This window comes from Melanerpes formicivorus, unplaced genomic scaffold, assembly GCF_026170545.1.
Source record: "Melanerpes formicivorus ecotype bairdi unplaced genomic scaffold, bMelFor1.0.p_v2 SCAF_9, whole genome shotgun sequence".
Lineage (NCBI taxonomy): Eukaryota > Metazoa > Chordata > Aves > Piciformes > Picidae > Melanerpes > Melanerpes formicivorus.
Genome location: NW_027142361.1, coordinates 24669829 through 24694720, shown reverse-complemented (window position 1 = coordinate 24694720; position 24892 = coordinate 24669829). Strand labels below are relative to the sequence as shown.

Genomic DNA, 24892 nt, shown 5'->3' with positions numbered 1-24892 from the left:
TCCACCAGGACATTCTGTGGAAACCGAGGGGATTTGGCACAAGAGGAGGACAGGGCCAGCCCAGCTGAAGTGCTTCTATGCGAATGCGCGCAGCTTGGGCAACAAACAGGACGAGTTAAGGGCCACTGTGCTGCTGGGATGCCACGAAATAGTGGCTGTTACTGAAACGTGGTGGGATGAATCCCATGACTGGAATGTAGGCATAGATGGGTATAAACTCTTCAGGAAGGATAGGCAGGGAAGGAGAGGAGGAGGTGTTGCCCTCTATGTCAATAGCCAGTTGGAATCAGTGGAGCTCCAACTGGGGAGGGATGATGAGCTAGTTGAGAGCGTATGGGTTAAAATTAAAGGCAGGACAGGGGAAGGAGATATTACTGTGGGGGTCTCCTACAGGCCACCTGACCAGCAGATCCAAGCAGATGAGGCCCTCCATAGGCAAATAGAAGCGGCTTCCAGGTCACAAGCCCTGGTCCTCATGGGTGATTTCAACCACCCGGACATCTGCTGGAGGGACAACACAGCAAGGCACCATCAATCCAGGATGTTCCTGGACTGCATAGAAGACAACTTCCTCCTCCAAATGGTAGAGGAACCAACAAGAAAAGGTGCTATGCTGGACCTTGTTCTCACCAACAGGGAAGGGCTGGTAAGCAATGTGAGGCTCAGAGACAGCCTTGGCTGCAGTGACCATGAAGCAGTTGAATTTAATCTCCTCAGGGCAATCAGGAGGAAGTATTCCAAGCTCACGACCCTAGACTTTAGGCGTGCAGATTTTGATCGCTTCAAGGATCTGCTAGCCAAAGTGTGGTGGGACAAAGACCTGGAGGGAAGAGGGACCCAGGACAGCTGGTCAGTATTCAAGGACCCCCTCCTCTGTGTCCAGGAGCTCTGTATACCAACAAAGAGAAAAGCAGGTAAGAATGCTAGGAGGCCTGCCTGGACGAGCAAGGAGCTACTGGACACACTACTACTTAAAAGGAAACTCTACAGGAAGTGGAGAGAAGGACAGGTAGAACAGGGGGAATATAAGGAAGCTGCCCGAGCAGCAAGAGTCCTGGTTAGGAAAGCCAAAGCAGAGTTTGAGTTGAATCTAGCCAGGGAGATTAAAGGGAACACTAAGAACTTTTACAGGTATATTAATGGGAAGAAGACGACTAGGGAAGGTGTGGGCCCCCTCAGAAAGGAAAATGGTGACATGGTCACAAGTGATGAGGAAAAGGCTGAGGTACTTAATAACTTCTTTACCTCAGTCTTCACTGCAAGGGCCTCTAGCCACACTCCTGATGTTATGGAAGTCAAAGCCAGGGACGGGGAGGAAGAACTGCCCATTGTAAGTGCAGATCAGGTTCGTGATCATCTGAAGAACCTGAAAGTGTTCAAGTCCATGGGACCCGACGGGATACACCCACGGGTGCTGAGAGAACTGGCAGATGAGGTTGCTAAACCCCTCTCTATTATATTTCAAAAGTCATGGCAATCTGGTGAAGTCCCCACAGACTGGAAAAGGGGAAACATTGCCCCCATCTTCAAAAAGGGCAAGAAGGAGGAACCAGGGAACTACAGGCCAGTCAGTCTCACCTCTGTGCCTGGAAAGATCATGGAGCAGATCCTCCTGGAATCACTACTCGCTCAAAAGAATAGTGAAGAGGTGATTGGGAACAGTCAGCATGGCTTTGCCAAGGGCAAATCCTGCCTGACCAACCTGGTGGCCTTCTATGAGCAGGTGACAAAATTAATAGATGAGGGGAGAGCAACTGATGTCGTTTACCTGGACCTGAGCAAAGCCTTCGACACTGTCCCGCACCACATCCTGGTCTCCAAACTGGTGATACATGGGTTTGATGGGTGGACCACTAGATGGATAAGGAACTGGCTTGATGGCCGCACCCAAAGAGTGGCTGTCAATGGGTCCATGTCCCAGTGGAGGCCAGTGACAAGCGGAGTCCCTCAGGGATCGGTCCTGGGACCTGTCTTATTCAACATCTTTGTGGGTGACATGGACAGTGGCATTGAGTGCACCCTCAGCAAGTTTGCTGATGACACCAAGCTGTGTGGTGCAGCAGACACGCTGGAGGGAAGGGAGGCCATCCAGAGGGACCTTGACAGGCTGGAGAGGTGGGCACAAGCCAACCTCATGAAGTTCAATAAGAGCAAGTGCAGGGTCCTGCATCTGGGTCGAGGCAATCCCAGGCACAAATACAGGCTGGGCAGTGACTGGCTGGAAAGTAGCCCTGAGGAGAGAGACTTGGGGGTGCTGGTGGACAAAAAGCTCAACATGAGCTCTCAATGTGCACTTGCAGCCCGCAAAGCCAATCAGATCCTGGGCTGCATGAGGAGAAGTGTGGCCAGCAGGTCGAGGGAGGTGATCCTCCCCCTCTACTCAGCTCTGGTGAGACCCCACCTGGAGTACTGCGTCCAGTTCTGGAGCCCCTATGTTGTGGGATGGAAGGGGTAAGGCCAAGAAGCCTCCTCCCTTCCCCCTTTGTAAAGTAAAAGGGAAAAAAAAAAATTGAAGGGAAAGGAAAAAAAAAACTCGCAAGCTGAATTAGCAAAGCAGTGGAGCTATATTTACAAAGCGATGTAGGGTTTGCAGGGAGATATTTACAAATTTACAATATCTACAATATATACAAAGATATACAACAGAGTAACACAGAAATGAGAGTAAACCCCTCGGCAGAGGGGTCCCCCACCTCCGCTCTCCCCTCTCCCCCCCCCTTTCCCCAGAATGGGATAGAAAGAGAAAGGAAAGAGAGAAAAAAAAGTTAGAAGCAGTTCGTGTTAATTGAAAGGGAGTTAGTATACAGGCCTGGTGTCTGGATTTCAAGGCCGGGGCCTTGGCAGAAAGCCCAGCACAGAGTTAGCTGCAGAGCTGCTGCACCATGCAAAGGCGGAAGCAAGACTGACTGAGAAGTGCTGGAAATGTCCAGTATAGTCCCAGCTCAGAAGGTGCTTCCTCCCACTCGTCCAATGAAATTAGTTTAGACTATTCCTTCCGTTTACCAACTTCCGTCCACCATATTCCCTTTCTTAAGGGGGCAACGTCAACCGGCCACAGTCCACCCCTTCTAAACAATTTCATTGGTTATTCATACTGTCCATCCAATCCAAAACGATATTTACAGTTCGTAAGTAAAGTTCATAGTCCATTCCGGCTATGCTCAGATGTAGATGATTCAAAAGTCCAAGAAAATCAGAAAATGAGAAAAATGGAAAACAGTTCATTTCTTCGCCGACGAAGCAAAGAAAAGGGAAACAGGGAAATCTCAGGGTCTCTTAGTTGACTCAGGGCTCTCAGGGATCTCAGGGTTCGTGCACCGTAGATTCCTCGTTGATTCTTCCTCTGGACGCGATGTAGCTGTACAGCAGTTCAAAATTAACCTCTTTCAGCTAAAGTTAAATTTCTTTGTGGAATACACTGAATTTCACCATTCTCTTGCATTACCCAATAAGTGTGACCCGGACCTTCAGCTGAGACCACCCCTCGGACAGGTTTAGCCTCTCCTGAGGGTGAAAATACCCAAACAGTTTTACCTAACAGATTCTTTTCTCTAACAACAGGAACTCTGTCACCTTCTACTTTCCGTAGCAAATCTGAATGTGCAGGTCCAGCTCGGTTCACTGAACCTCTACTATTTACCAGCCAGGTTGCTTGTGCTAAATGTTTTTCCCAGTTTTTCAAAGATCCACTTCCCATGGCTTTGAGAGTGGTCTTCAACAAACCGTTGTAGCGTTCAATCTTCCCTGAAGCTGGTGCATAGTAGGGAATATGGAATATCCACTCAATACCGTGCTCTTTTGCCCAGTTCTTTACAAGGTTGTTCTTGAAATGAGTTCCGTTGTCTGACTCAATCCTCTCTGGAGTTCCGTGTCTCCACAGGATTTGTCTCTCCAGACCGAGAATGGTGTTGCGTGCAGTTGCATGTGGAACTGGATAAGTTTCCAACCATCCAGTATTTGCCTCTACCATAGTAAGCACGTATTGCTTACCAGAACGAGAACGTGGTAGAGTGATATAGTCAATCTGCCAAGCTTCACCATACTTGTACTTGGACCATCTGTCACCATACCACAAGGGCTTAAGTCGTTTTGCCTGCTTAATAGCAGCACAAATGTCACAGTCATGGATGACTTGTGTGATAGCATCCATGGAAATGTCTATGGATCTGTCACGAGCCCATTGGTATGTTGCATCTCTGCCTTGATGTCCTGACGAATCGTGAGCCCACCGAGCTAAGAATATCTCACCTCGGTGTTTCCAGTCGAGATCAAGATTAGAGTCCATGTCTACTTGAGAAACTCTTGCAGCTAGATCTGCCTGATGGTTGTGTTGCTGTTCCTCAGTAGCTTTGCTCTTAGGAATGTGAGCATCGATGTGTCTCACTTTCACTGGAATTCTCTCGATTCGATCAGCAATGTCCTGCCATAGGTTGGCTGCCCAAATGGGTTTTCCTTTTCTCTGCCAACCACTCTTTTTCCAGTTCTTTAGCCAACCCCATAGAGCATTGGCTACCATCCATGAGTCGGTGTAGAGATAAAGCTTTGGCCATCTCTCACGTTCAGCTACGTCGAGAGCTAGCTGAACAGCTTTTACCTCTGCGAACTGACTGGATTCTCCTTCTCCATCTTTCGCCTCTGCAACTCGGCGTGTTGGACTCCACACTGCAGACTTCCACCTTCGCTTGTTTCCAACAAGACGACAGGAACCGTCTGTGAACAAAGCATATTTCTTTTCATCATCAGAAAGGTCATTGTAAGGAGGAGCTTCCTCAGCACGAGTTACTTTCTCCTCTGGAGGTTTGGCACAGTTGATGCCTTCAGGCCAACTTGAGATCACCTCCACTAGACCAGGTCTTTCAAGATTTCCCATTCGAGCTCTCTGTGTTATCAGAGCCATCCACTTAGACCAGGTTGAGTCTGTGGCATGATGTGGTGTGGAGCCTTTGCCTTTGAACATCCAATTCAAAACTGGTAATCTGGGAGCTAGAAGAAGTTGTGATTCAGTTCCAATCACTTCAGAAGATGCTTTTACTCCTTCATAGGCAGCTAAAATTTCTTTCTCTGTTGGAGTGTAATTAGCCTCTGAACCTCTGTAACCTCGACTCCAGAAACCAAGAGGTCGTCCACGTGTCTCACCTGGAGCTTTTTGCCACAAGCACCAGGTTGGACCATTGTCACTTGCAGCTGTGTACAAAATGTTCTTAATGTCTGGACCATCTCGGACAGGTCCCAGACCCATTGCTTGAATTACCTCTTGCTTTATCTGGTCAAAGGCTGCTTGTTGTTCGGGTCCCCAGTGGAAATGGTTTCTCTTTCGAGTCACATCATACAGAGGTTTCACAATCTGACTGTATCCAGGAATGTGCAGTCTCCAAAATCCCACTATCCCCAAGAAACGTAGGGTCTCTTGCTTGTTTGTGGGACTTGCCATGGCAGAGACTCTATTTACCACATCCACTGGAATGTGTCGGCGTCCATCCTGCCATCGCACTCCCAGAAACTGAATTTCTGTGGTAGGTCCTTTCACCTTGTCTCGTTTGATGGCAAAACCTGCATTCAGAAGAATGTCAATGATTTTGTTACCTTTCTTGAAGACTTCCTCAGCAGTTTTACCCCAGACGATGATATCATCGATGAACTGGATGTGTTCTGGAGCACCGCCTTTCTCCAGAGCATCGTGGATCACTGCATGACAGATGCTTGAGCTGTGGATCCAGCCCATTGGCAGTCTGTTGAAAGTGTACTGGATTCCTCTCCAGGTGAAAGCAAACTGAGGCCTGCATTCCTCTGCTATGGGAATAGAGAAAAATGCATTAGCAATGTCTATGGTAGCATACCATTTGGCCTCTTTGGATTCCAGCTCATACTGTAGCTCCATCATGTCTGGTAGTGCTGCACTCATAGGTGGTGTCACTTCATTCAGGGCTCGGTAGTCTACCGTCAGACGCCAGTCTCCATTCTGCTTCCGCACAGGCCACACTGGACTGTTGAAAGGTGAATGAGTTTTGCTGACGACTTTCTGACTCTCCAACTGACGAATCAGATTCTGAATGGGCAACAAAGAGTCACGGTTGGTTCTGTATTGTCTGTGATGCACAGTCTGAGAAGCAACCGGCAATTTAATGTCCTGTATCTTATGTTGTCCCACAACTGCAGATTCATCAGAAAGTTCAGGTCTGGCAGATAGCTTCAACTTTTGTCCATCAATCTCTATAGAAGCTACTCCAAAAGCCCATTTGTAACCTCTAGGGTCTTTGAAACGCCCTTCTCTCAGAAAATCAATTCCCAAAATGCAAGGTGCGTCAGGTCCGGTCACAACTGTATGCTTCCTCCATTGTTTACCAGTTAAACTTATATTAACCTCTACCTTACTTAACTCTTGAGATCCACCAGTGACTCCCAGAATAGTTATAGACTCTGATCCCTGATAATTTGATGGTATTATGGTGCACTGAGCTCCTGTGTCAACCAAGGCCCTGTACTTCCGAAATTGTGAAGTGCCAGGCCACTGGATGTACACATCCCAATAGATTCTATTATCTCTGTTATCCCTCTCCTCCCCCTGGCAGGAGGCAGGGCACCCCTAGTTATGGGGAACATGCGCACATGTGCATTGCACATATTGTGCAGGGTTATAACTTTGCATGTTATAACTGGAGCCACTGTTGGAGCCATAAGAGTCGTTCTGGGGAACTGTGGAAGTAACAGATACCCTTCTGGTATTGCTACCTCGGGTTCTGCCACTTTGCAATTCCCTCAGTCTCCTGAAAAGATTAGAAGTTGGTTGGCCATCCCAACGGTTCATGTTCTCACCAAACTGATCACGCAGAGTTATCCAAATAGTTCTACGTGATTGCCTTGGTGGTCTGTTTTGGAATGACCTGTTTTGGAATGACCTGTTTTGGAATGACCTCCTTGGAGGACGTGTATTCCTCACAGATGAGACTTGTACCCACCTGGAGGAAGAATTGAAATTATCCTTCTGTGCCAATTGGTATATGGAATCTTTTAACTCTCTTATGCAATTCTGAATATCACCAGACATCGTTTTAATGGCCGAAACCAAAGAACCACGTGTCATGCTATCCTCCAATTGTCTCATTTGATCACTGAATTGGCCAACCGTGGGAGAAGCTCCACCATAACTTCTTGACACAATTCTGCTTGCTAGAATGTTTGCATAATTAGAAGGAGCAAGTTTGATGATCTTTTTAGCAAGACCAATACCCACAGGAATGTCATCAGGATTCAGAGTTTCATGTTCACCATAGAGTAGCTCTCTAACAGCAAATTCTCTCAAGCGCTTAATTCCCTCATCTATGGTAGTCCAGGGTTTAGGATTCCAGGGAAGATCATCTCGGGAAGGGTATCTCAGGGCAACCGCTATTAAAAGGCGTATCCACAGATTAACCTTACCGAGAGCTTCGCCTAGATGTCTATCTATTCCATTGTCCCTTGAGAGAGTTCCTAACTGAGCTGCTGACTTGTCTCCAACTGTTAGAGCTGAAGCACCTGTATCATAACATCTACTAAGCCAAGCTAGAACTGGCTCCTTATCTGCCCTGGTGAAATCTTTACGGACATTTCTCAATTCCTCCCGTGGTGACGAACAGTCTGTAATATCATCTTCATCTTCATCTCCCTGAATTCTTTGCCCGTAAAATCCTGCTGTCATTCTCCTAAGGATCTCTTTAAGCCGAGAACCACCCTTGCCAGCTGCTTTCCTAGCTTCATCTCTATCTTGCTTTGATCTCACTAGGTTAGCTAGATCTTTAAAACAAACCTTCTCTTCCTCCTGAGCAGGATCTTTTAGAGTAGAGGGCCCCTCACCAGGATCAGTCTCCTCCTCTTCTTCTCCATCTTTGCCCTTTCCAGCTCTAGTCTTTAAAGGAGCCACCTTAACTGGAGCTGTGTTTGAATTTACAGCCACCTTAATGGAAGCTGACAGGTCCTGAGATAAATCAGCTGCTGGGGCAGTGACTTCCGGTCCCACTGAGGGAGTGGGTGGAAGTGATGTTGCTCCGTTAATGGCCGACGGAGAAGAAGAAGAAGGAGAAAGAGTAGGTGCCATGTTGATACCAGCCGATGCCCTTGGCTGCTTGCCAGAATCAGCAAAGTCATTTAGAGCTGCTTTACCAATTAACTTTTTAGCCTTCTTTTTGACTGACACGGGTTCTCCACAGTCCTCGTCACTAGATGACTCTGGGACTGATCGAGAGCCACGGCGTTTTCTTTTTGACCTAGTTTTAATAACAAAACAAGCTCTGGACACCTTTCTCTCTCGCCGCAAAGAGACCAGCAGATACACGTTAATTATCACTGAGAGCAGGATTATACACATCAAATAAATCACTTTTGGATCCCAGGCATCACCTAAAGTTACTGTCTCCTCAGGCGGAATCTTAAAACCCTTTATCTCAATTGGGAGAGTGGTGGAGGTAACATTCCTGTATCTCACTGGCCATAATAAATTAATACATTTTCCATACCATAATTTAACTTTATACATAACCCACATATAAATTGTCCGCACCAAATATTTACCCAGGTAATCCAAAATCAAACCCAAACAATATCTGTAAATCAGAGCCCCAAAAATTGAAAAGAATAATGGCTCCACAAACCACAATACCTTCATGTTTGCTAATTCAGCTGGAAAACACTAAATCAATCAAATAATAAATTAAACTAATTATCTGCCGCACGTTGGGTACGCCAATAAAAAAAATGTCGTGGGATGGAAGGGGTAAGGCCAAGAAGCCTCCTCCCTTCCCCCTTTGTAAAGTAAAAGGGAAAAAAAAAAAATTGAAGGGAAAGGAAAAAAAAACTCGCAAGCTGAATTAGCAAAGCAGTGGAGCTATATTTACAAAGCGATGTAGGCTTTGCAGGGAGATATTTACAAATTTACAATATCTACAATATATACAAAGATATACAACAGAGTAACACAGAAATGAGAGTAAACCCCTCGGCAGAGGGGTCCCCCACCTCCGCTCTCCCCTCTCCCCCCCCCCTTTCCCCAGAATGGGATAGAAAGAGAAAGGAAAGAGAGAAAAAAAAGTTAGAAGCAGTTCGTGTTAATTGAAAGGGAGTTAGTATACAGGCCTGGTGTCTGGATTTCAAGGCCGGGGCCTTGGCAGAAAGCCCAGCACAGAGTTAGCTGCAGAGCTGCTGCACCATGCAAAGGCGGAAGCAAGACTGACTGAGAAGTGCTGGAAATGTCCAGTATAGTCCCAGCTCAGAAGGTGCTTCCTCCCACTCGTCCAATGAAATTAGTTTAGACTATTCCTTCCGTTTACCAACTTCCGTCCACCATATTCCCTTTCTTAAGGGGGCAACGTCAACCGGCCACACCCTATTACAAGAGGGATGTGGAGGTGCTGGAGCGTGTCCAGAGAAGGGCCGCAAGGATGATCAGAGGGCTGGAGCACCTCTCCTATGAGGACAGACTGAAGGAGTTGGGGCTGTTCAGTCTGGAGAAGAGAAGGCTCCGAGGTGACCTAATTGTGGCCTTCCAGTATCTGAAGGGGGCCTACAGGAAGGCTGGGGAAGGACTTCTCAGGATCTCAGGTAGTGATAGGACTAGGGGGAATGGAATGAAGCTGGAGGTGGGGAGATTCAGGCTAGATGTGAGGAGGAGGTTCTTCACCATGAGAGTGGTGAAGCCCTGGAATGGGTTGTCCAGGGAGGTGGTCGAGGCCCCGTCCCTGGGGGTGTTTAAGCCCAGGCTGGATGAGGCTCTGTCCAGCCTGGTCTAGTGTGGGGTGTCCCTGCCCATGGCAGGGGGGTTGGAACTAGATGATCCTTGTGGTCCCTTCCAACCCTGAATGAAACTATGAAACAGAAAAAGATCCCGAGGAGTCCAGGAAGGTGGTGCCTGGCACTCTTACGGTTAAGAACTTATGAAATATCAAATCAAATTGGAGGAGAGGGAGGAAAGCAGGAGCTGTTTTGACAAGCAGTCGGAAGTCTCGGTTACATCCAGGCAGCTGAGCGGTGCTCTGGCATTCTGACCTAAATGAAAAGCAGGAGGAGAAGGGAATGGAAGAAAGATGGAATGCACCAGCTCTTGGGAAACACACAGCTTGCCTGGGGACAGCATCCACGGAGCAGCACGGTATTCCAGGGAAGCTTGCTAAGCACACCAGTCATTCCTTTGTCCTGCCCTTGTCCTCTCCTTCGCGCACGCACCAGCTTTGTCCTGGCTTGAGAGAGCTGTGGGAAGAGAGCAATGCTTGCAGGAGAGATCGGTGCTGCTGGAAGGGAGCCACCACTGCAACAGGAGGCAGTGGTCTAGCACCTGCTGCCCTTTGAGAGCTGTGGAGACTGCTAAGTAGGTAGAGCACTGACCACTTAAACACAGAAGGGGCTGCCTTCCAGATGGCTAGAGAAAAGGTCACATGAATTATACAGTGAGTTGGCTCCTGCAGCTTGATGACATTTTCAGATGAGTTTCTGAGCAGTCACCCAGGCAATGTCTAAGCAAACCTTTCTAGACTCCCTGCCTCGGTCCTTAAAACACAGAGGAAGGAGAAAATGCTCATCTCTGGTGTGTGCAGAAGACTTCTTTGTTGCTTTTCTCCACCTGGCTTCCCAATTCCCTTGCTGACAGCTTCACACTGTTTGAACTCCACAAAGGTAACTGCAGAGCAGTGGTTTTTCAGTGTGTTTTGGATCTGAACAGGCATTGGTTGTGGAGAGCTCTGCTGAGAAACAAAACCTCCTGGCAGTAAGTTTGTTTCTCTGTGGTTGTTTCTGTGCACTCTGAAGGTTCCTTGGAACTCCAAGGTGGGAAGCAGGTAGGGGCCCACCCCCAGGTTTTGGAGTGTTGCACCCACCTCAGGCCATCCATTTTACCAGCAGGTATTAATATCTGTTTGCATGTTTAGTAGCCTGAAAGAAGCAACTACCTGAAGGGAGGTTGTAGCCAGGTGGGGGTTGGTCTCCTCTCCCAGGCAACCAGCACAAGAAAAAGAGGACAGTCTCAAGCTGTGCCAGGGGAAGTTTAGGCTGGAGGTGAGGAGAAAGTTTTTCACAGAGAGAGTTGTTAGCCATTGGAATGTGCTGCCCAGGGAGGTGGTGGAGTCCCTATCCCTGGAGGTGTTCAAAAAGGGATTGGATGTGGCACTTGAAGCCATGGTTTAGTTACTCATGAGGTGTTGGGTGATGGTTGGACTTGATGATCTCTGAGGTCTTTCCCAACCTTATTGATTCTGTGATTCTATGATATGCACTGAAAACCAACACACAACAGAATAACCCTCACCACAAACAATAAAACAACGAAACAAAAGGGGAAAAAATAATGCAAAAGAACCAGGTATGCTCTTCCTACTGATCTGATTTGAATCAGAAACTGTGGTGGGTTGGAAGGGTAAGGCCGAGAAGCCTCCTCCCTTCCCCCTTGTAAGGTAAAAGGAAAAAAAATTGAAGGGAAATGAAAAAAAAACCTCACAAGCTGAATTAGCAAGGCAGTGGAGCTATATTTACAAAGCAGTGTAGGATTTGCAGGGGAATATTTACAAATTTACAATATTTACAATATATACAAAGATATACAACAGAGTAACACAGAAATGAGAGTAACCCCCCTCGGCAGAGGGGGTTCCCCACCTCCGCTCTCCCCTCTCTCCTCCCCTTTCCCCAGAATGGGATAGAAAGAGAAAGAAAAGAGAGGAAAAAAAAATGTTAGAAGCAGTTCGTGTTAATTGGAAGGGAGTTAATACCGGCCTGTATCTGGTCTTCAAGGCCGAGGCCTTGGCAGAAAGCCGAGCAGAGAGAGAGCTGCTGCACCGTGGAGAGGCGGAAGCAAGACTGACAGAGAAGTGCTGGAAATGCCCAGTTCACTCCCAGTTCAGAAGGTGCTTCCTCCCACTTCACCAATGAAATAGTTTAGATTATTCTTTCCGTTTACCAACTTCTGTCCACCATATTCCCTTTCTTAAGGGGGCAACGTCAACCGGCCACAGTCCACCCCTTCTAAACAATTTCATTGGCTGTTCATACTGTCCATCCAATCCAAAACGATATTTACAGTTCGTGAGTAAAGTTCATAGTCCATTCCGGCTATACTCAGATGTAGATGATTCAAAAGTCCAAGAAAATCAGAAAATGAGAAAAATGGAAAACAGTTCATTTCTTCACCGACGAAGCAAAGAAAAGGGAAACAGGGATTCTCAGGGTCTCTTAGTTGACTCAGGGCTCTCAGGGATCTCAGGGTTCGTGCACAGTAGATTCCTCGTTGATTTCTTCTTCTGGACGCGATGTAGCTGTACAGCAGTTCAAAATTAACCTCTTTCAGCTAAAGTTAAATTTCTCTGTGGAATACACTGAATTTCACCATTCTCTTGCATTACCCAATAAGTGTGACCCGGACCTTCAGCTGAAACCACCCCTCGGACAGGCTTAGCCTCTCCTGAGGGTGAAAATACCCAAACAGTTTTACCTAACAGATTCTTTTCTCTAACAACAGGAGCTCTATCACCTTCTCCTTTCCGTAGCAGATCTGAATGTGCAGGTCCAGCTCGGTTCACTGAACCTCTACTATTTACCAGCCAGGTTGCTTGTGCTAAATGTTTTTCCCAGTTTTTCAAAGATCCACCCCCCATGGCTTTGAGAGTGGTCTTCAACAAACCATTGTAGCGTTCAATCTTCCCTGAAGCTGGTGCATAGTAGGGAATGTGTAATATCCACTCAATACCGTGCTCTTTTGCCCAGTTCTTTACAAGGTTGTTCTTGAAGTGAGTTCCGTTGTCTGACTCAATCCTCTCTGGAGTTCCGTGTCTCCACAGGATCTGTCTCTCCAGACCGAGAATGGTGTTGCGTGCAGTTGCATGTGGAACTGGATAAGTCTCCAACCACCCAGTGTTTGCCTCTACCATAGTAAGCACGTATTGCTTACCAGAACAAGAACGTGGTAGAGTGATGTAATCAATCTGCCAGGCTTCACCATACTTGTACTTGGACCATCTGTCACCATACCACAAGGGCTTGAGTCGTTTTGCCTGCTTAATAGCAGCACAAATGTCACAGTCATGGATGACTTGTGTGATAGCATCCATGGAAATGTCTATGGATCTGTCACGAGCCCATTGGTATGTTGCATCTCTGCCTTGATGTCCTGACGAATCATGAGCCCACCGAGCTAAGAATGTCTCACCTCGGTGTTTCCAGTCGAGATCAAGATTAGAGTCCATGTCTACTTGAGAAACTCTTGCAGCTAGATCTGCCTGATGGTTGTGTTGCTGTTCCTCAGTAGCTTTGCTCTTAGGAATGTGAGCATCAATGTGTCTCACTTTCACTGGAATTCTCTCGATTCGATCAGCAATGTCCTGCCACAGGTCGGCTGCCCAAATGGGTTTTCCTTTTCTCTGCCAACCACTCTTCTTCCAGTTCTTTAGCCAACCCCATAGAGCATTGGCTACCATCCATGAGTCGGTGTAGAGATAAAGCTTTGGCCATCTCTCACGTTCAGCCACGTCGAGAGCTAGCTGGACAGCTTTTACCTCTGCGAACTGACTGGATTCTCATTCTCCATCTTTCGCCTCTGCAACTCGGCGTGTTGGACTCCACACTGCAGACTTCCACCTTCGCTTGTTTCCAACAAGACGACAGGAACCGTCTGTGAACAAAGCATATTTCTTTTCACAGTATCACAGTATCACAGTATCACTTAGGTTGGAAAGGACCTCGAGGATCATCGAGTCCAACCTGACACCACAGACCCCATGACTAGACCATGGCACCAAGTGCCACGTCCAATCTCCCCTTGAACGCCTCCAGGGTCGATGACTCAACCACCTCCCCGGGCAACCCATTCCAATGCCGAATGACTCGCTCGGTGAAGAACTTCCTCCTCACCTCGACTCTGAACCTCCCCTGGCGCAGCTTGAGACTGTGTCCCCTTGTTCTGGTGCTGGTTGCCTGGGAGAAGAAAGGTCATTGTAAGGAGGAGCTTCCTCAGCACGAGTTACTTTCTCCTCTGGAGGTTTAGCACAGTTGATGCCTTCAGGCCAACTTGAGATCACCTCCACTAGACCAGGTCTTTCAAGATTTCCCATTCGAGCTCTCTGTGTTATCAGAGCCATCCACTTAGACCAGGTTGAGTCTGTGGCATGATGTGGTGTGGATCCTTTGCCTTTGAACATCCAATTCAAAACTGGTAATCTGGGAGCTAGAAGAAGTTGTGATTCAGTTCCAATCACTTCAGAAGATGCCTTTACTCCTTCATAGGCAGCTAAAATTTCTTTCTCTGTTGGTGTATAATTAGCCTCTGAACCTCTGTAACCTCGACTCCAGAAACCAAGAGGTCGTCCACGTGTCTCGCCTGGAGCTTTTTGCCACAAGCACCAGGTTGGACCATTGTCACTTGCAGCCGTGTACAAAATGTTCTTAATGTCTGGACCATCTCGGACTGGTCCCAGACCCATTGCTTGAATCACTTCTTGCTTTATCTGGTCAAAGGCTGCTTGTTGTTCAGGTCCCCAATGGAAATGGTTTCTCTTTCGAGTCACATCATACAGAGGTTTCACAATTTGACTGTATCCAGGAATGTGCAGTCTCCAAAATCCCACTATCCCCAAGAAACGTAGGGTCTCTTGCTTGTTTGTGGGACTTGCCATGGTAGAGACTCTATTTACCACATCCACTGGAATGTGTCGGCGTCCATCCTGCCATCGCACTCCCAGAAATTGAATTTCTGTGGTAGGTCCTTTCACCTTGTCTCGCTTGATGGCAAAACCTGCATTCAGAAAAATGTCAATGATTTTGTTACCTTTCTCGAAGACTTCTTCAGCAGTTTTACCCCAGACGATGATGTCATCGATGAACTGGATGTGTTCTGGAGCACCGCCTTTCTCCAGAGCATCGTGGATCACTGCATGACAGATGCTTGAGCTGTGGATCCAGCCCATTGGCAATCTGTTGAAAGTGTACTGGATTCCTCTCCAGGTGAAAGCAAACTGAGGCCTGCATTCCTCTGCTATGGGAATAGAGAAAAATTCATTAGCGATGTCTATGGTAGCATACCATTTGGCCTCTTTGGATTCTAGCTCATACTGTAGTTCCATCATGTCTGGTACTGCTGCACTCATAGGTGGTGTCACTTCATTCAGGGCTCGGTAGTCCACTGTCAGACGCCAGTCTCCATTCTGCTTTCGCACAGGCCACACTGGACTGTTGAAAGGGGAATGAGTTTTGCTGACGACTTTCTGACTTTCCAACCAGTGACTCCCAGAATAGTTATGGACTCTGATCCCTGATAATTCGATGGTATTATGGTGCACTGAGCTCCTGTGTCAACCAAGGCCCTGTACTTCACAGATTAACCTTACCGAGAGCTTCGCCTAGATGTCTATCTATTCCATTGTCCCTTGAGAGAGTTCCTAACTGAGCTGCTGACTTGTCTCCAACTGTTAGAGCTGAAGCACCTGTATCATAACACCTACTAAGCCAAGCTAGAACTGGCTCCTTATCTGCCCTGGTGAAATCTTAACGGGCATTTCTCAATTCCTCGCGGGGCGAAGAACAGTCTGAAATATCATCTTGTTCCTCATCTCCCTGAATTCTTTGTCCGTAAAATCCTGCTGTCATTCTCCTAAGGATCTCTTTAAGCTGAGAACCACCTTTGCCAGCTGCTTTCCTAACTTCATCTCTATCCTGCTTTGATCTCACTAGGTTAGCTAGATCTTTAAAACAGCCTCAAACGGTCACACTCCCAAAACCTCCGACATTATTTTCCAAACTCTCTGTCACTACCTCTTGCAATTTTCCTGGAGATTGATAAAATTCAGGCAGGTCTTTTATTTCCTCAAGTGTAAGACACCTCTGCCCTATACTACACGCAGAGCAACACCTTTTCAACTGTGTCTGCCTCTTATTCTTGGCCTTGTTTTCTTTTTCAAGGGCCAAAACCATTGGATCTGAGGGAGCTCTAACACCACAGTCCCTTTGAAACTCCGGATGCTCTCGGAGATAGAAAAACATATCAGCATATATTGTCTCATCCCATTTCTTTTCTCTTCTTAAAAACAACATCAATTGCAGTAAAGTATCATACTCCAGACTCCCATTTACAGGCCATTTCTCTCCACCATCTAATTTATATAATGGCCACCACCGGGTACAAAATTTAATTAGTGTCTTTTGATTTGTTGACCCTCCTGGGGGGCCTCCAATTTCCCCCCAGTGGGCAAGTATACAACCAAGTGGGCTATGTCTTGGGATCTCACTACTTTGTCTCCCTCCCATTTTACACAATACAACACAGTACTTTCTTTTTACAGCACACAGAACACAAAACAAATGCAAATACAACTACAACAATAATGACCGGTCCTTAGCACACAGTTATTGGCCACACACACTCAGCCACACATTCAAAACCTCTCGTACTTTATGTTCTTTAGGGACCCTCTTGGCCCCTCGCACACTTAAACGGTACTAATAATTCCCCTTGGGACCGCCCTGGTCCCACACTACAGACAATGTTCATGATACATAAACAATGCCTATAGTTACCTTTGGGACCCCCCTGGTCCCAACCCAAGAGCTCTTTTACCTAGGGGTGCAATAAATGCCTCTCTCCCGCGCAGGGCGTCCCCTCGTGACTTACGGAGCTACCCCTTTCATAGAAGCATACCTTCTCTGTGCTGGCAGTCTTGTCTGTCCCTGCAGCGATCTGATGAGCAGCGGAGCTCTCCTCGAGAATTTCTCGGCGGGCCCTGAGAGGTCCGGCTCCTCAGCAGGTCCTGCAGCCAAACAGAGTCGTCCTGCCGCGGTCGCCAAATTGACTTAGAGAATGACACACAAGAGACTCAGTAAGTTTCTTGTATTATGCTTCTATTCTGGCGCGCCTGACACAGGTAGAATCATTTCAAAAGACCTGTGTGTCTTCAGAGAGTTTTGGGCAAGCTTTTATACAAAAAGTTATCTGTCTATAATGACAGGGGTCCAGATGCTTCCTGTCTATACAAAGCTTATCTATCTAAAAGAGCAGAAGTATACATATCATGTAGGTGTCCTTTATCTTATACAAAAGATCATCTTGTCCAAGACTAACAGAAGTAAATCACTGAAAAATCCTGCTATTCCTTATCTATCCAAAGGCTGTCTGCCAACCCCTCTCCCCCTCCCTGCATTCCAGCATTTCAGCTAACAAGCAGAAAATTCTTATCAACTCTGTTATTCTGTTAATGAGACTTTTCTGTTCATCAGTACTGTTGATTATGGATGGAGAGGGGGAAAAAAAAAAAGGTAAAATTCTTATATGATAAATTAGCCCTCAATAGTAATATTAAATGGAGTCCAGAAGATGATGAGTGATTGGATAAATAAAAAGAATGTTGATTAATTAGATTCTGTAAGTAGGTGAGGGCCAATTTGCTTATCAGCGGCCCTTATTAGGAGAGGAGGTCCAGAAAGCAACTTTTTATTTTGTTCTGGTCTCAGATCCCACCTTTGGGATTCCTGATGTATATAAAATTAAAGCTGGGGGTAAAGTGTTAATAAAAACTTGGAAAGGAGAGTCACTAATTTCCCCCGGGGAAGAATCTTTTCTTGCTTTTGTTAACAACAGATACAGCTGTCCATACTGCAGAAAAACGGTGGACACATGCTTCGTGAGTAAAAGGACCACTACAGGAACACCTCGGTCTGAAGGCTCTGAAGCTAGCGGGACAAACCCACCTTTTGCAACATCTGACGTTGTGTGACATTGAATCTGCATTGCAAGAAAACATCGAGGAAAGCCCCCATTTCATTCTGTGTTTAAAACATCCTGGGACTTGATGTCATTGGGGATGGGTAAAGCGTAAATGTTGTAAGATAATCGAGGAGTATTTTATCCTGACTGAACTGGAAGGAGTCTAATCAAAATCTAAGACCATGTCACCAGGTGTGGATAAATTCTCCTCCAACATTAGTAATGGTAAACAGGTTGAATTCGTAATTAGGCCTACTAAAACTTAGAAAAGTGATGGTAATTTTTTCTGCTGCACTATAATGATGTGCTGAGAGTGTGTGTGGTTATAAATGTATGCTGTTGTAGTTATGTAATTAGGTTTCCTGTGGGTTTGAAAAATTTAACTTCTTGATTATCAAATGTAAATTGGCTTGTTGGAACAATTGTAACATTGATCTATGTGGTTATAATTTGAAGTGATTACGACAGAGGATTCATCTATGTCCTTTGTGTTAAAGTACCAAAAACTGTGTTCAGCTAGTGGGACCACAGAGACTGCAATACAGACAGCCAACATGCAACCAGAGTTAAAGGACTGGTGGATCCATCCACTGAATGGACTGTGGTACCCCAAATGGAGGAGATAAAGATGGTAATGAGATGAGTTCCAGTATAAGAGCAGAAGCGGTAATGGTCCTTGCCTGAAAACATCACAAACTAGAAACAGGTTGGGGTTCAAAATTGGTACAACCTCTCTGGGCAAGGGAAGGGGACATGGTCTGAGCAGAGCATTGGTGGGGATTGAAGGAGGCAAGACCGGGTAGACCTCTGTAATTGCCACGAAGAAGATCTAGAACCATGACTGTGGGCAGCAACCCCATAGGCCATGTGAGTGGAGTTGCAAGTCAAACCGGACTCCTAATTCCCAGGATTAACCACTCGGAGGGAGAAAGTTGTCACCCAGACATTGGTATACATACCATACCCACTCCTTGTGTATGGTACCTATTAAAGTAAAAGAGGAAATATTTTCAGGAAAGGAACATCAGTTGTTATTCCATTCCCTTTACCAGGAAGTTGAAATTGGAATCCTTTTGCATGTTGTAGAATTGTTGCCAAGTTAGGTTATTGTGGCTCAAACCAAATGTAGTAGAAAGAAGGGGAGGGATTATGTGAAATTGTTTTTAATATTTGGCTTTCGCAAGGGGAATTACTGGGGACCGTGGGGTTCGATCATTGGGCTGATTGGTTGGTTATGGTCTGTATTGTGTGGGGTGTTGGAAGAGAAAGGTGAGGCGCCAACAGGTCTAAAGACTGGCCAGGTCAAAAGTGCAGGTTTTGTCTGTCCTGATGGAGAGGGGTGGGAGCGTGCTGAGGAATATCTATGTTTGAATATGAATATGTATGTTTGAATATGAATATGTATGTTTGCCGTCTATATAAGTTCAACTCGTGTTGTTAGGGTGCGCCTCTAGCAAACTCGCTATGTGTGGCCGGTTGACATTGCCCCCTTAAGAAAGGGAATATGGTGGACGGAAGTTGGTAAACGGAAGGAATAGTCTAAACTAATTTCATTGGTGAAGTGGGAGGAAGCACCTTCTGAGCTGGGACTATACTGGGTTTTTCCAGCACCTTATCTTCAGTCTTGCTTCCGCCTCTTCTTCGTGCTGCAGCTCTCTGTGCTGGGCTTTCTGCCAAGGCCTTGGCCTTGAAAACAAGATACCAGGCCTGTATATTAACTCCTTTCCAATTAACACAAACTGCTTCTAACATTTTTTTTTCCTCTCTTTTCTTTCTCTTTCTATCCCATTCTGGGGAAAGGGGGGGAAGAGAGGGGAGAGCGGAGGTGGGGGACCCCTCTGCCGAGGGGGCTTACTCTCATTTCTGTGTTGCTCTGTTGTATATCTTTGTATATATTGTAGATATTGTAAATTTGTAAATATTCCCCTGCATTCCCTACATTGCTTTGTAAATATAGCTCCACTGCTTTGCTAATTCAGCTTGTGAAGTTTTTTTTTCCTTTCCCTTCAATTTTCTTTTCCCTTCACCTTACAAGGGGGAAGGGAGGAGGCTTCTTGGCCTTACCCCTTCCAAACCCACCACACTATGCGCCCAGCGCTGTGCTGCCTTTATTTTATAATAAACTGGTTATAAATTTCAGCAGTGAGTTAGTTTCTCACAACTGTGTGGCCATGGCGCTTTGGGACGTGGTTTAATGGCCGTGGTGTTGCTAGGTCAATGATTGGTGTTGATGATCTTAGAGGTCTTTTTCAACTGGAACAAGTCTATGACTCTCAGAAGACATAATTGCATTTTAGGAGCTCCAAGCAGGATTTTTTGGGGGGTGGTGGTGTTTAGGGTTAGTTTGTTTGTTTGTTCTGGGGGCCCTTGGGGTTGTGGTGTGTTTTACATTCACAGTAATGTGTTTTCTCCCTTCTGGGTGATTTTTAATTCATGTTCTGCTCAGCCCCATTAATACTGTAATGTTTGAGAGTGGACTGTAGCAACGTGAAACATTTTGGTCTATTTGAATTTGAGGCTGAGGTCAAGCAAACAAACAAAGCAATCATTATGCTTTAGCATTCTTTTTTAATGAGCACATTAAAATCTACTCACAGCTACAGGATCAGCTGTGAAGAGAAGGGAGAAACATGGCAGTGCTGCCATTTCAAAGCAGTTCATGGAAAAATGATAGACTAAAGGGATCTGTAAGGAGTCTGGTAGGAAATAAATGGCACAACGTTGTTGATGGAAAGGGATTTTTTTGGCAGAAGGCTTGTTGTGACTGTTTCTGTGGCTTAGAGAGGAATTTCCTACAGACTGGACTAACTACTAAAAAATGTCTCTGCTTTTAGGAGTTCAAGGAATACAGTGGAGTCTTCCTGGGGAAGATGTCATCTTTGACAATGCAAGCCCATTGTCTGGACAAAAGGGGAAGCTTCTTCAAGGTAAATGAGCTATTTTCAGAACCTAAAGCACATGATTTTATGTGGCATGGGTGCTGCAGGATGTGCTGTCCACTCTGACAGACTTCTGCACTTTACTGAGCATCTCTTTTTTTCACAGGTGGTATTTCTGGTTAGACTTACTACTCAGCCTATTCCTTGGGTATGTGTTTTTGTGTACACTGAATAGAACACTTGGTGTAAAACAGCCTGTGGCTTGCTTTTTATTTTTGCTGCTAGTGCTGATAAAATAAACATCAGGCATAAAATTATCAGAGCTTTCATAAACTGGATTTGTGTAGCTGCAAGTTGCAGTATGGCTTTAGGAGTTCTATTATTGCTTTGAAAATTGTTTTCAGTTCCTTGCCTGCTTTGAGAGAAGTTCCTTGTTTGTGTGTAATCTGAACACTCCAAAAGTGCACCAGCTTTGTGCACTCTGTTTTCCAGGCTGGTCTGTGTATTGGTGGGTTTGCCCTGTTTGCACTTTTTGTTTGGTTGCTGCTGTTGTTGTTTTTAAAGCCTAAGCACATAGTGCTTGAAATCAACAAGAAGCTAGTGCATAGCTCGCTGCCATACTCTGCAAAATCCAGCAAGGCAGATCTCTTAGCTTCAATACTTTTAAAGGACACTGATGTTTCACAGCATGTCAGGGGTTGGAAGGGACCCTAAGAGATCATCGAGTCCAACCCCCCTGCCAGACCAGGACCATACAATCTAGCTCAGGTCACAGAAGAATGCATCCAGACAGGCCTTGAAAGTTTCTAGAGAAGGAGACTCCACAACCTCTCTGGGGAGCCTGTTCCAGTTCTCTGTGACCCTCACAGGAAAGAAGTTCCTCCTTGTGTTCAGGTGGAACCTCCTGTGCTGCAGCTTACATCCCTTGCTCCTTGTCCTATCACAGGGAGCAAGTGAGCAGAGCCTGTCTCTTCCCTCCTGACCCCCAGCCCTCAGCTATTTGAAAACATTATTAAATCCCCTCTAAGTCTTCTCTTTTCCAGACTAAAAAGCCCCAGGTCCCTCAGCCTCTCCTCACCAGGCAGTGCTCCAATCCCCTAATCATCCTTGTAACCCTCTGCTGGACCCTCTCCAGCAGATCCCTGTCCCTCTTGTTTCTTCTCTTAAGATCCTCTGTCCAGCTTCCTGGTTGATACAGGCACTAATAGCTGGTAGTTGTGCTCTGGCATGGATATGCTTAGAGAAAGAAGACAGAAATAATTCCATTTAGTGATTCTCTGTTCTGGGGGCTGTTTTGAGATGTCCTGTGGCTTACAGCCCATCTAATAGAGCATATTCCAGTGGAAAATATGTTTTGGGCCAGAGCTTGAATCATGAGGTTAGTGAGATTGTAAGAAGAATAGAATGGAATGGAGTAGAATGGAATGGAATGGAACCTGGTTAAGGTTGGAAAAGACCTTTGAGATCATCGAGTCCAACCTATCACCCAACACCATCTAATCAACTAAACCATGGCACCAAGCACCCCATCCAGAGTAACTGGCCATTGGAATGGGCTGCCCAGGGAGGTGGTGGAGTCACCATCACTGGAAATGTTCAAGAAGAGCCTGGATGAGGCACTTGATGCCATGGTTTAGTTGATTAGATGGTGTTGGGTGATAGGTTGGACTTGATGATCTGGAAGGTCTTTTCCAACCTGGTTAATTCTATTCTATTCTAAATCCCCCCTCCTCAAGCTTCAATCCATTCCCCCTCATCCTATTGCTACAAGCCCTTGTAAAAAGTCCCTTCCCAGCTTCCTTGTAGCCCCCTTCAGGTACTGGAAGGCTGCTCTGAGGCCTCCCTGCAGCCTTCTCTTCTTCCAGCAGAACAGCCCCAACTCTGGCAGCCTGTCCCCACATGAGAAGTTCTGCAGCCCTCTGATCATCTTCATGGCCCTCCTCTGGACCTGCTTCAGTAGTTCTGCATCCTTCTTATGCTGGGGACACCAGAACTGGATACAGTAGTGTGGGTAGGGCCTCACGAGAGCAGAGGAGCAGAACCCCCTGATGCTTCCACTGCTTTTGATGCAGCCCAGCTCACAGCTGCCTTTTGGGCTGCCAGCAACCATTGTTGCCTCTTGTTTAGTTTTTCATCATCTGACACCCTCAAGTCCTTCCCTTCCAAACTGCTCTCAAGCCACTCCCCACCAAGCCTGTATTTGTGTTTGGGATTGCCCCAACCCAGGTGCAGTTAGCCTTGTTTTCGGTTGGTTATTTTAGTTTGCTTTGTCTTTCTCTGTTTAGCAAACCTAGTAATTAAAATACAAGCTTTCTACCCATGCTGACCTGTGCTTCAGAATGCGCTCTCAGAATTGTGCAGTGTACTTCTGCAATATGGTTCTGATGTTGTGCTGGTTACTTTAAAGTTGCTCAAGAAACCTTCAGCATGCTGACAATGCAGTTTCTCAAGGCACTCAAGCAACATTTATGAGAAAATTCATTGAAAAATACTAGTGGGACATTCCAACTTTGCTTTTCTTTCTGGTTATTAGGAAGATCTCATTGCTGTAACTTCTAACCATCTCTTAGTTTTGTTTTTTTCATGTTCATCCTTTTGACTGTGAATAGAATAGAATAGAATAGAATTAACCAGGTTGGAAGAGACCTTTGAGATCATCGAGTCCAACCTATCATCCAATACCATCTAATCAACTAAACCATGGCACCAAACACCCCATCCAGTCTCTTCCTAAACACCTCCAGTGATGGTGACTCCACCACCTCCCTGGGCAGCACATTCCAATGGCCAGTCACTCTATCTATGAAGAATTTCTTCCTAAAATTCAGCCTAAACCTCCCCTGGCACAGCTTGAGACTGTGTCCTCTTGTTCTGGTGCTAGATGCCTGGGAGAAGAGACCAACCCCCACCTGGATACAACCTCCCTTCAGGTAGTTGTAGACAGCAAGAAGGTCTCCCCTGAGCCTCCTCCTCTTCTCCAGGCTAAGCAAGCCCAACTCCCTCAGCCTCTCCTGTCATAGTTTGGGCTGGGTGCCCTCTGTTACAGGGGTGTTTCCTGTGTCCAGAAGTCCAGCCCAGTGGGTGGTGTAGTGAAGGATGCTTATGGTCAGGATTGTGCCCCAATCATTTGTGTAGGATATATTTCTCTGTGTGTTAACCCTCCTTTGTTCCCCCTCCTTTCTGGAGGCAGCAGGGGGGATCCTGGCGCCACTGAGTCCAGGTAAACAGCCTACCTGGGCGTGGTCTCACCCCTGTAGTACAAGAGGCAGGCTATATGTTTGTTTCCCTGGGTATAGCATATACTTAGGCCATATTTGGTAGGTGTCAGTTCATTGGTTAATCTTTGCATTAGCAACAGATGCTTATTGGTCCAGTATTCACTGGGGCAAATGGTAAATAGGGGTCGTTTGGTAAATGAGCCCCCCCACCTCGGTGTTGGAGCCTGTGTGTGCGCGTGCCAGTGCTTCAAGAGGCCTCGTGGTCCTTTTGCCACCGTCACCCAGCTGCGTGCAGTGCTGTGGACAGCACTCCGTGGGATCAACCACTGCGTGATCCATCGTTGTAGGAGAAAACCTGGTAGACCGTGTGAACCAGCATTGCTGACCTGCCACTGCCCCCCTCCGAGCGAGGAACCTTTGTATCCTGGGAGAGAACAGCAGAGCCATGCAGTGTAGCCACGCGGCCGGCGCCATTTCCTGTCTCCTTATTATGGCACATCCGTGCCACGTTGTCTGGACTATAAACATTATTAAGGAAAGACTTCATGAAGTTCTCAGCTTGTGAGTAAGCCAAGCCCTTCTTTACAGAGCCTCAGTTAGGGTAGCGTTTATATTGCTCCGGGTGGAGGGTTGCCGGTCACTGATCAACCCCTCCCCCGCCACTCTCTGACTCAGTTTCGATTATAAGTTCTGTGAATCATTTTGATTTAAGTGCCCATACATAACATTCTGTAAAGATAGTTCCACTAACCGAATATTGATACCTGTGAAGGGTGACTGTAAATACCCCGTTACAGAGTTTGTACATATACATATATAAATAAACTTATATTTTAATTGATGGATCTGCCGCACATTTCTGAGGGCATATCCACTACAATAATGGCGCAGTACAAGGGTTATCTGATAAGTGACTATCTCTACAGAATGGGATACATGATAAAACGATCCGATATGCAATGGGCTATAGAAAATCTGACAAATCCGGACCAAATCACTACGAAATTATCCGAATACGTGATCGAGCTATGCGCTGACCCAACTGCAATAACCGAGGAGAGAGTTACTGCCATCGGGGCTTGCATAATGCGAGC

The 24892-nt window shown here is 46.3% G+C and overlaps 1 protein-coding gene across 5 annotated transcripts in view; it reads left to right on the top strand.

Moving 5' to 3' along the window:
- RIN2 (Ras and Rab interactor 2) overlaps positions 1–24892 on the top strand; it is a 213231-nt gene that overhangs the window by 55255 nt on the left and 133084 nt on the right. For 3 of the 5 annotated variants that reach the window (XR_010987887.1, XM_068143231.1, XM_068143232.1), the window contains exons 2-3: positions 20536–20628; positions 20747–20788. Coding sequence is in view for 3 of the 5 variants with exons in the window: in XM_068143231.1 (XP_067999332.1) it covers positions 20572–20628; positions 20747–20788 (99 nt within the window). In the remaining 2 variants the exon portion in view is untranslated. Of the gene's footprint in view, positions 1–20535; positions 20629–20746; positions 20789–24892 lie in introns of those variants that run through there. The other 2 variants (XM_068143233.1, XM_068143234.1) reach the window with 2 other exon arrangements.